Source organism: Cryptomeria japonica, chromosome 4, assembly GCF_030272615.1.
Source record: "Cryptomeria japonica chromosome 4, Sugi_1.0, whole genome shotgun sequence".
Taxonomy (NCBI): Eukaryota; Viridiplantae; Streptophyta; class Pinopsida; order Cupressales; family Cupressaceae; genus Cryptomeria; species Cryptomeria japonica.
Window position 1 is genome coordinate 515,442,482 of NC_081408.1, and position 12,842 is coordinate 515,455,323.

The window sequence follows — 12,842 nt, forward strand, 5'->3', positions numbered from 1 at the left end:
AGACAATGAAGCTTATGTGAAAAAAATAAATAAAACTCATATATAACTTACGTTTTAATCTAAATACATTATGAAATATTTATCTATTGACATATTAGTTTTGCTTATGTAGATTTGTACACTCCTAGGTTTAGAATATACAAACATTTTTGCAAAATATATGGATTGATTTTGTTGCATTATATAGTGATAGTTCCAAATTGGTCATTGAAAGATTAATTAAAACATATATTATATAAATATAATTATATCTAAATATGCTTTGAACAAAATAGAAAAAACCTAGATTACCCTTAATTTATCTAAATACAAATACATAGTTTTCTAAATAAATCATTGAGAACTTGAGGGAGAATGTAAACATTAACTCCCATAGTTAACTTTATACCACATAAACATTATGAAATGACATAAGGAACACCATAGAGTATAAAATAAGTTAGAATTTATAGAAAAAGTTTAACTATTTATTTTAAATTATTGGGTGTTTTGCTAGATCTTAAATATGAAATAATAGAAAGAATTATAAAAATTTTGTGTCTAATTTGCATATAACATGAGAATTTACACAAAAATAAAAAAAAACTTAACTAAAAGATAATATAAATTTAAAATCATCAACTAATTTGTTTAAGTTTCTTAGTAGCTCCTTAATCTATTTTAAGAGGACAACTCAAGGAGTATTGGAGTATCAATTCCACCTTCGCATCTACCTCCAATCTTGGAGCAATGTGGAAGAGATAATTACACAAGAAAACATTAGTCATGATTAGCATGCAAAATGTTTGATGAAAGGAATTAAATAAATCATGAGGCGATAGTGGCATTCACTAGATAAAGAAAATGATAAATCACTAATTAGGGGTTTCCCATGTGGTTCTAGAACACTATAGAGCATTGCAAAGAAACCTAGGTATTACCCACTTGAACATGTTTGAAGACTCATTTATCCCACTCATACAAGACTTAATATTTCATATATTTTAAAAATTCTCTCTTCTTTTATATAATCCCCATGAGTTACACTAGAATGCAACCAAGTAGATTCTCTACTACATTTAGGATACTCATATAGTTTTAGGATTCAATACACAATAGACATCAATATTGACTTGGCGGTGTATGCAGATTCAATTTTAGTAAGTTACTCATAGGATGGTTGTCTCCTACGTTGTTTTTCAAAATTGACTATCCATATTAAGAGAAAGTCATGTCTTCCTTATCACTCTTGCCCTATCGGATAAGTCCTAGCATGTTAGAACTATGTTTGAAATTCCCAAGTGTCGCTTTCACCCGATATCACAATAGAAAGAAAGGTTAATGTTTATCAGGCGACAACCAATAAACCTTGCAGTTCCCACTTCTTATCCATTCCCGATACCCGACGCTCTCCCATGGACCGATATCAGGGTATCAGAGATTTTCAACTTCCTTTATGTCGGTTTCCAAGTCATCTCACAACCTTGTAATGCAAAATTCCCGAGAAACAAATCAAAAGGAGATTTACAAGTGCCATCATTAATGGCATATTAAATGGTTAAAGGCACGAAAAGGTGGCGGCGTGAGTTGTAAATTTTTATTTTATCTCCTTTTGCAGGCGGAACTTAATGCACCACCCTTAGAAATTGATCAAGTAACCCATGCCATCATGAGTTTTCTTTACCAAAATGGTTTTGCCTCACAATAACCAGTTGTCGGTTGTTAATCCAGACCTAAATTGGTCGGGAAGTGAACAAGGGAATATTATTCAAGAGCTGCATTTTCTTGCATGGAAACAACAAAGCGATTCTGTCAGGTATAGAAAGACTGTAGCCTTATTAAGGAAAATTTATGAGCAAGCTAAAAATAACGAATGACATTTGCAAGAAGAAATAGCTGCTAGAAGAAATCCTGGTGATTAGTTTTCAAGACAACGGAGAGGATGGTTCTTAAGGGGAAAGTTCCCATGATACAACCAGATGTTGAACACATGTAGGATGACACTTTTTTTCACCTAACCGACATTTCTCGCGGAGCTTATAGAAGATGAAGATGAGTTTTCAACAGTCCTCTAGGTACTTATAGAAGAGAAGAAGAAGAAAGAGATGATCGACAATCAGATTGTCGGTTAAAACCTGGTGCCTGAGGAAGAAGAAGTATGAAGTTGACAACTGTTTATAATATGAGTTTAGTTTTAGTTCTATTAATTTTTGAAATCATGTTTAAAAAGATCATTTTCAAGACCGTTACTCTGGAACGAACTATTTCTTGAAAATGAAAAAGGGGTTTTAGATATAAAGGGGGTAGATAGTTGATGAAGAGGGGAAAATTTTGGAAAAGCAGAATTTGTGTTGTTTTCTAAATGGCAAGTAGAGTATGTTGTCTATAGATTTTTTTATCAAATGCTCTAGTTTTTCCTTCTTTTGTAATGCATATATAAACCCTAAACGCCAAGATAATGAACCGATTTTCTCATCTTAGTACAAGCATCAAGCGAGATGACACTACAAAGAAGTATACTTACTTGAAAGTAACCATATAATATATCAATCTTATATCATTTCAAACATAAAACCTACCTAATATATATAAATTCAACATTCACAAGTGTTTATCATAATTGTCAGATATATAGAATTAGATGAATACACCAATCAACCATATATCCAATCTCAAGTCACATTTCTTGGGACAGCCTAACAATCCTGCCGACTTTCTTCTTGAATTGACCTCTTTGATCTCTCCACTCTTTGGCTGCATCAACGTTTGCAGGTGATTCATGATTGGGACTAGATAACATTGATATAATACTCAACAGAATAGTTTCCACAGTGTGCACAGGTGACCATCTTTGACTAGCATGTTCGTAAGCATTTGGATCATCTCCTGGTGCATGAAGAATAGATATGCAAACACGTCCATCTGGATAAACATTCGAGTGCCACATTTCTGATGTAAACTTCACTGATGGAGGATTGTTTGGGTAGTCTGGTGGAAAACTCATGATGGCATTAAAAAATCCTCCTTCATACAACGTATCTGGGGGACCAATTATTGCTACACTCCACTCAAAAATATTTGAATCGTCCACAAGTCCTGCTGAGAATCCATCCACTGGATTCCTAGATAGTTCTTTCAATTGCTTCCTCAATAAAAGACTGGCCTGGATTTCTGACATGGTGCTTTCTGATAGTCCTTTAAATGGCTTCCTCAGTAATGAGTTGAATCGTTCCACCAATACAAATTCCTCTGCAAACCCACTGAAAATTTTATAGGCAGGCCAATAGACATGAGCGTAGAGCCACCATTGTATGAGTGGAAGATTAATTTTTATCATTTTATAGATTAACTAGTTTAATAATTGCATAATTGATAACAAATCAAATTTTCATATTTTTGGTATGAATTCTATAAGAGTGAAACTTGGAGATTCAATTTCTTAGCTTTAGATTAAATCTATTATGACATTTAAGATTACTATTGAACTTTTGTGTTTTAAGTTTTTTAAAATAATAAATTAAGGAGATCTCAAATAATGTTTATTTAGAGATGTCATATGCACTAATTAGATATGTCAAATAATGTTTATTTATACTTAGATAGAAATAAATCATGAAGCTTATGTGAAAAAAATAATAAAATTCATATACAATTTGAATTTTAACTTACGTACATTATAAAATATTTATCTATTGACAAATTAGTTTTATTTATGTAGTTTTGTACACTCTTAGGTTTAAAATATGCAAACATTTTTGCAAAATATATGGATTGGTTATGTTGCATTATTCAGTGATAATTTCAATTTGTCATTAAAAGATTAATTAAAACACATATTAGAAAAATATAATTATACACAAAATAGGAGAAACTTAGATTTCACTTAACACCTAAATATACATATATAATTTTTAAAATAAATCATTGAGAACTTGAGGGAGAAAGTAAACATTTACTATCATAGTCAACTTTGTACCCACATAAACAATAAGAAATGACATTAGTAATAGCATAGAATTAAAAAAAAAAAAAGATATAATTTATAGAATAAGTTTAACGTGACATTTTAAATTCTTCGTTTATTTTATATCATAAATTTTGTGTGAGATTTTTACTAGAGCTTATATAAGAAATAACAGAAAGAATTACCATATAGCTTGAGATTTGCACAAAGACTATTTTTTCGATAAAAATGAAAATTAACTAAAAAATGAAATAAATTTTAAATCACCTACTAATTATATAATTTTTTCTATAGCTCTTTAATCCATTTTAGGAGGACAACTTAAGAAGTATTGGAGTATAAATTTCATTTTGTCTAGATTAGCATGCAAAATGTCAGACGAAAGGAACTAAACAAATCATGAGGCTAGCGTCATTCACTAGATATAGAAAATGAGAAATAACTAATTAGGGGTTTCCCGTGAGGCTTTGGAACACTATAGAGCATAGCAAACAAGTCTAGGTATTACCCACTTGAACATATTCTTTTTATACCAAATAATATCGTATATTTAAAAAGTAATTTAAAAGAATTCAAATCAAATTATTATTTATTTTTAAAATGTTTTTCTCAATCAAAAAGCTGCCAAAATTTTGTGGGGATTCAATTTTCAAACTAAATTGAAATGTCTCATATATGTTGGCCTATTTACAAACATGTTCTTTATAATTATATATTTATAATTATATATTTATACAAACTATAATATGTTTTTCTTGATTTCTCATTAATTTTGAATATAGAAATATATACTAAAAGCATGGTTATAAGTATTAGTTTGAAACTTGTAGACATTTCTTCTATATCTATGACCTAATTGAAATGGATTAAATTCTACAATCTCTCATAACATTATTTTTACATGACTAAAGAATATACTCTTAAAAAATATTATATATTCTATCTAGATTTCATCTTCAATTTCTCGCTCCAAATTTTATATTACAGATGAATGAAAAATAAGTAGAAATAAAAGAATAACAAAGTATTACACAACAATATCTAGAACTACAAATGCCTTGATATAGCTATAGATAGTCCTCCCCCCTCCTTGGGCCATAAATAGGGTACTATTCATAATCAATCTACTATAGGGAGGGGCTCATCTAATTAGGTCCCCACCTCTAAAGGCCCCCCTATAGATAGTTGATACTTGAGTTATCCTTGTTGGTTGCTCCAACTAATTACCCAAATCCCTCTAAAGATTTCCCAACTTCTTATGCTTAAGGGGTTCAAGGTAGTGACCAACAAACATGAATCAATATCAAAATTGAACTATGTTAGGCCTCTGGCTCTGCAAAATCTAAGAGGATAATCCTTTTCAATACCTGAAACATATTAGAATTTAATTGATAATGTATTGCTTATAACAAATAGCTCTCATATTTTAGACCCAAACTTAGTTATTTATTCAACAATTATGGCTCAATTATTTGATTTACTCATTTGTTGGTTCTGGGAGCATATGATCCTATCTACAACAAAAGAAATACTAAAAGTAAATAAACCTTTTTTGTTTCAAAATGGTGATTCTATTCCAATTTAGTGCTAAGACATTAGATCAATGTCTATCTAGGGCTACAAAGAAAACTTTTAAGAGCATACAATATACAAATGACAAATGAATATTATCATATAACTACTAGTATTAGCAATTTGTAATAATACCCTTGAAATGTATGATTTACCTATAGTTCCACTTTTAATTTCCATAACATTTAACTCAAGCCCTTATGTTAAATTACTTAGAGCAATTTTAATCTTTTGCTTGAAAATATGCAAAAAGTAAAACACCCACAATGAAAATACATAGAGAAGAAACCAAAAAAACTTGTTTATTAATTCCAAAGGATTCAAGTAAAGTGGAAATGGAGACAACTGAGATAAATGCTTCAAGATTGTATATCCTTTTTTTATAAAAAAATTGTCATACAATATATCATATAATAGTAAAAAAAAGATTCTATTATGACAACTAAGAAAAGAACATGAATATACTTGACTATCTAAGACTTAGACTTCAAAAAACACTTTCAAAATGGCCTAGGATCCCCTTTTATAAGAGTAAAAAAGGAATTTCAAAATCCATATAAAAGATAAAAGAAATCCTCCTTTGTTGCATGTGGTAGTTGGGAAGTCCATAATATTGATGACCCTTCTACTAAGTCTGCACATTGATCCAAAATAGATTTAATCTCTTATGATGAAGTAGTAGCCCATTTAATCTTATGTCTAAGGATGTGGCATTTGAAGCTCTCACTTGAAGACCAATTGAGATGTGAATCAAATCTTTACATTAATATCTATTTCACTTCAAAAAGATGACAAGGTTTGTGGCTAGATGATGAGGCAAAGGTGGTCCTAATGATGAAAAATCTAAATGCAAATCAAACCTTTCATTAACTCCTTTCCAAAATTCAAAATATAGTAGCTTTGGAGGTGACCAATTGAAATGTAAATTGGATTTTGCATTTATTTCTTCTAATTCTAATCCTCCAGCATGCTCTGTAAAGTTAATATTCTAATAAAAAATACAAAAAGTTGAATGTGACAAGAATTCAATCAAGTGGGTTGCAGTACTTTTCCTGTCACTAGATGTATATGACTTCATGTGACACTTGAATGCACGAATCTACTCAATGAATGTTGGCCAAATAATCCTACCATGCTATCACAATCCATTTTTATCTTTGACTTTATCTATCACAAAGGCAATATCCCAATCAAAGAGGAGGACACCACTCTCTTAGATTACTTTCCTTCTTCAAGAGTGATGCCCATGGCCTCAAATTTCACCTCCCTCATAATGGAAGCAGCTATATAATCATGCTTTGAAGGGCTAGCTTCCATTTTAATTTTTCCAACCTTTCTAAATATTCCTTTCCTTTTATTTTCAACCATAGCCCTTTAAATCTAGGACTATTTATAAACTCATCATCAACAAGAAAATGAGCACATTCCAATTCTCTTACATCATCTATTTAATTAGGCCTAGCCTCTCTATGTGTGTCCACTTTGTCTTCTAGCACTTGGGCTACCTTTGTTTCTCTTGGTGGTGATGGCTTGCATTGATTAACCTCTCCTTCTTTCATAGGTCCTGTAATTTCTCCTATTACTGTTGTCTCCTCTTCCTTTGTAGCCATAAAATAATCAACCAAGTGTAGTTGTTCTATTCTTTATCTCTTGGTTGGTTGTTGTTGTTGTGTTTGTTGCAAAGATGAGTTCTTTTTGTCATTGATGTCAAACTTGTTGATACAGATATGTAACTCAGTGATATCTTTGGTTTGGATGTTATCTGGAGTACTGCAATAACAATGGCATAATTTATTGGTTTTGTGCATAGTTGGTGATTGATTTAAAACACTTCAGATGGTATGTCAAGTTCTAATATATCTTTTTTTCAAAAAAATTGAGATGATCTTTGTGGTCCACGATTGGAGTTATGTTGATCTGAGTTCAAGTTTTTACAATGACAGAGTGGCAGTGTATAGGAATGTGTTGCATTCATTTGCCTTCAAGTATTTGGTGATGCAGTTCGATGATTTATATTTTTTCATATCAAGTGATGTTATTTTGAGCATCTACAAGTGTTTTTGGTGGTCCATATTGTAACTTGAGTAAGTTGTGTTGATATCGCTTAACTATTTTATCATTTAGAACCGACCTATAATGTTTTGTTCCTTGAAATAGTGTATGGATATATAGGCATTGATTTGGGATGGATAGGAATGTGTGCCAACATGGTTTGATTCCTCACATATTTCATTTTTCCTTTTGCATTGCATTGAAGATTGTTTTTGGTTCGATTGCTCTAATCCTACATGTTACAACTAATTAGATTGACCTAATTGATGTTGGTTTTGTTGCAAAAAGTATAAAAGGAATGGAATCATTTTGTAGATGGATGAATAAGTTGTGTGTGTTGTACAAAGTACATGTGAAGTTGTGCAAAGGTTCACAAATACAGTAAAGCAGTAATGAAGGCAATTTCAAATGTGTTTTGACAGTAAACTGTGATCAACATATCAACGAATGTGGTTGCTTGTAGTTCAAACATATTGGTGGTTCTCTGTCATATGTAATGTATCTGTCATGAAGAAGTGGTCTTCAATGTTTGCAAGTCAATGTATCTTGCCTTGAGGTTGTGTGCATCAATCTTGTAAGTCCACATCAAAGGTAGTGAGCTCCTTGGCCTTGAGCCTAAACATTGTAACCTATCTTTCATATAGTGGGATAGTTCTCACCATGGTTTTTCCTCATTGGATTTTCCACATAAAATATTGGTGTCCATGTGTGATTTCTTTCATTTTTTTAATTCTTTATTTTTGAACATGTGGTAAATGTAATGTGATATTGAGTGGTTAAATTGGTTAAGTTTTAATGTATGTTGATTCAACCCTCCTTCCAGCATCTGAAAGTGTTCAAAAATGGTGGAATTGGAGGAGGGCCTTGTACAAACTCTATATCAATATCAATTATTATTACACTAGTCTCGATTGGTGCTTGAATAGTTGGAGATGGCCTGTAGGGGGTCTACTCTCCACCATTGGGGCCTTTCCATATAAATTTTCAAAAAAAAAAATCATGTGAATCCTCTCAATATGATCAATGTTCTCAGAGTATACACTAAGGTAATCAAGATTTGTCCCTTTCCTTTCATCCTCTCCCTTCTGAATTATTTCCCATTTTATTCTCCTTTGATACACTTCTTCCAAGTTATTAAAATTCCTAATTAAATCTTTGCTATAATGCACTTGATGCTTGAAATCTCCTTTTTTAATTTACCTTCTAAATTGGTGGATGAACCCTTCAGGATCAAAATTTCTGATAGTTCCATTCTGCAAGTTATATCCTTTTAGGATTAAATGTATGGTATCAAATCCTTTCCTCCTTGAAGTGAAATTTATGAAAGCCATGCAATATGACAAGAATGTTCCTTTCTTTTTCCCTTTTAGATGTTCTCTCTCAACTTCATTTGCCACATATATTCTAAAAATACAATTCACCTAGGCATAATGTTGGGTATGATACGTGGTGGAACAAGGCGCCTATACAATCTAAAGATAGTATGGTTTGTGTGTATGTATAAATAACCCCACTTGTGGTTTATCTTCATATATGGTTTCTTTCCTTTCTCCTCAACATCATGACAATTTGGGGAGGAAGCCTACTTATATCTGCCCCAATTAAGCCCATAATTCTTATAACAAAATAATTATGGAATGTAACAAAATCAATAGTTTTGCATTTCTTGTCCCAAACATATGTCTAATATTGGATAGGCATTCTATGGTTCTTCTCTTCTACCACCTTCCTAGTTACTCCTACCCTCATATAGAAAGAAGTGACAAAGTAGAGAGTAAAATCTAAAATTGATTATCCTCTCATTTGCCTTTATCTTCATTAAACCTTCATGTATCTTGTCCGAAAGATACATAGAGTAATTAAACTCTACATTAACTGTAGGGTTTTGAATATAAATTGCCATGAAGATGAGTTCAATTGGAATTATTTATTCCCTATCCTTTCCTAACAATTGGTAAAGAGCATAGTAGATCTTGACAAACTAGCTTTCAAATGTGGTAGTAAAAAAGGGCTCCCTCTCACCTAGTGGAATATGGATAGATTTATTCTTATAGCTATTGAATTTTTACTTGGGGACCTCCAAAGATCTCAAGGAACCCTTTTGTGCTTCACCAGTCTACTTAAAACTATCAAAATTAATGTCCTTATTTGTTGCCCTATTGAGCATGAATGCATCTTCTATTCTTAGCTTGGAAATGGTTAGCAATTCTCCACCATCCCTCTTTCTAATCATCTTGACATTTCCATCATATTCCCATGCCAAATCCCTAATAAAATCAACATCCGTGAATATATTTAGAACAACTAACTTTCCCATGCCATAAGGCCAAACATTGGAGATGGGTATCAATTTAACTCTCTTCTTGTAAAAATGTGTGAATAATTCCCAACCAATTTGTAGTCTACATCCTGACATTATTCATAGGTGTCTTCAAACATGTATTTGGATGGGTTGATGATTTCATGGATTATCCGAGAAGAAGGTCAAGTAAATCTTATTGAACGATTCCTTTTTGACAGCATGGGATGCAATTTAGCTTGATTGGCTCATTTTATATTTTTAGGGTTTTGAAATTTGGAAATCCTAGGTTTTCGATATAATTTGGACATAACCAAGCTCTAATTTCCACTCACACAAACTTGCAATTTCAAAAAATAGAATAGATACTAAGAACAAAAATTTTACAAACTTACACGATTGTGCTTTCGGGAAACACTAGCACGTAACAAAAAAATTTGCCTTTTTTAACTAGGATGCTTTAGCTCTTTGATAAAAAGCACAAGTGATGAATGAGTGTAAAGAATTGGCATTTATTTTCAATTCCTTGTAGATGCATTGGTCCTTTCCACCATTAATTCTCACTCGTATGAGCTTTCATTTTGGTGAATACTTATTTTTACAATTTTAAATATGCACCATTGATTCTAATCTTTGGATGTTGTGGATCTACTTGACCATTGCTAACCATATTTCAAAGGAGTTGGGGGATTTGGAATAGACCATATCAGCACTTACTTTCCACACTAGCATCCACCATGTTGGGTTCAATCTTTCCCTCAAGCTTGCAGGACACCTCGGGTCCCACCAAGTCTCTCCCATGAGAGTGCAACAAGATATTAAGTCTTCCATTGTGATGTTACCCTGCAATCCCACAGTAGTTAATCGCTTACATTCATTGTAGCCTGGGTTAATTGCTTCATCATCCCATAGGAACTAAGATGTTAGAGATAAATGGCTTGTGAGGGTGTGGGGGACTTAAGAGAATAGTCTAATGCACTCAGTGGTAGAAGGAAAAGGGGCTTCTCGCCCACTTGTAGGGGCTAAAATCTAAGAGGTAAGCAACTTGCGTGGTACAAGGGCTTCCTTAATTCATTCCAATTTGTATGTGCATATTTTCATGACAAGAAATAAAGTGGTAAACATAGTAAAGTTTAAAACACATCATCGGTTTAAAGGTAATAGCCTAGACAAAGGGGTCGATTTTAACATGATAAAGGTAGGCTCAATTTGTAACTTAAAGGATCAATAACCTAATTATGATAGTTAACAACAAAATATAATGTTTCAATAGACTACAAGGCAAAAAGGGCTTAGGGCTTATGAATACTAGCATGGATTTTGCCCTCACGACATGGAAATTTTAAAAAATTTAGGGTATTGACAAGGGTTCTAGTTGGGGATGTTGGTCTTCGGACATGTAATAACGTGTTTAAACACTTTGTTGGTGAAGTGGTCACCAATTTTCAAACCCTTGATGGGCCATTATTCTTGTAGGCCTTGTGTCTTCGCTAGGTCGTTGTGCTTGCGAGTTTGAACAAGTGAAGTGTGGGGATGAGGTCCCTCATTTGTGGCCTCACTGGTTCATAGCTCCAATTCAAAAGTGTTTCACATGGAGCTAGAGGGTGTGTTATGCCAGCATCATCAATCACGTTAAAAATTTTACCAGGCATTAAAAAAAAAGTTGGGGATGTGCACCTTGGAGAGATGCAACGAGAATCCAAGAAACTCTATGCAAACTAGACCAAAAACAAAAAAAATGGAAGGAATATGGCTATACAAAAGAAAACCTATATACAATCAAATTTGTTTATGCAAATAGGTAGACTTCACCATTGAGACTCTGCAAAAACTTTGAATCTTGACCATGTAGATCTATAATGACATATGGATCAAGCCATAATGCTTCAATTTACCACATTTTCCCTTACCTTGATATTTTTCATTCAATAGAAAAAAAAGATCATTCACTTGGAACTTTTTGTTAGTAGCCTTCTTGTCAAATGAATATTTGACATGTTGTTTCTTCAAGCTGACTCTCTAAGTAGGATTCCTAGTTTCATCAAGTTTAGTTTCTTGTTATATCTTGTCTTCCATTGGACCACATATATCATCATCATTTTCCTGAATGAACTTATACATTGCTATCAAGTTGTTCATTATCAATCTATCATATGTACCATAAACCAATTCAAATGGGGATTTACTAGTAGCCTTCTTAATTGTAACCCTATCAACCCATAGTGTTAATGCGAGTTTTAAGTCCCAAGCCTTTTTGTTTTTCTATAACATTATTCTAATAATCTCCATGAGACTCTTGTTGCTAGACTAAGTTTGGCCATTACCCCACAAGTGATAAGGTGATGAATATGACACATTTCTACCATAAATGTTACAAAAAAATTGTAAATTCTTTAGCTTTGAATCACATAGCATTATCCAAAATCAATCTCATTGGTACTCCAAATCTAACAACAATGTTATCCAGAACAAAGTTCATAGCCACTTTACTTGTTGCTTTTTTAATGGGAATGACTTCAATCCAATGAAATTTAAGTAGTGGCTACTAGGATCCACTTATAACCACCACTTAACCTCTCAGTAATTTCACCAAAGAAATCAATGTTCCATTGATGAAAATGGGCTTCTAATTGCATGCGTCTAAGAGGCAATGCACATGAGTACATTTAAGTTTCCCTGATAACTTAGGCATACCTCACACTTTCTTACCAATTTGTGAGCATCTGCAAACAATGTGGGCCAATAATATCATGCTCTAAGAACCTTGTGAGCAGTAGTCTTAGCTACGAAATGCCCACCATAGACTCCATTATGCATTTATTTCAAAATTGTTGTTGTGTAATATTCATCTAAAAAAAAAAACAAGGCACCATCTCTTCTCTTCTGATACAGATCCCCGTCTATAAAGACATAGAAGGGTGCTTACAATTTTAGTGTCCTTTTTTTATTTATAGCCAATCATTTAAGACAATTCAA

At 32.5% G+C, this 12,842-nt stretch overlaps 1 protein-coding gene across 2 annotated transcripts; it reads right to left on the minus strand.

The window, feature by feature from the left end:
* Nucleotides 1-2,656: 2,656 nt before the first annotated feature.
* LOC131049073 (ubiquitin-conjugating enzyme E2 7-like) lies at nucleotides 2,657-12,591 on the minus strand. 2 transcript variants are annotated; one of them, XM_057983089.2, is made up of 2 exons: nucleotides 12,576-12,591; nucleotides 2,657-3,000 (listed from the first exon to the last, which is right to left on the minus strand). In XM_057983089.2, exon 2 carries the CDS (start codon nucleotides 2,981-2,983, stop codon nucleotides 2,657-2,659), a length of 327 nt encoding a protein of 108 aa, XP_057839072.2. In that variant the 5' UTR covers nucleotides 2,984-3,000; nucleotides 12,576-12,591. The 2 variants fall into 2 exon arrangements, with proteins under 2 accessions (XP_057839072.2, XP_057839071.2); XM_057983088.2 differs by lacking the exon at nucleotides 12,576-12,591 and having other exon boundaries at nucleotides 2,657-3,166.
* Nucleotides 12,592-12,842: the final 251 nt, after the last annotated feature.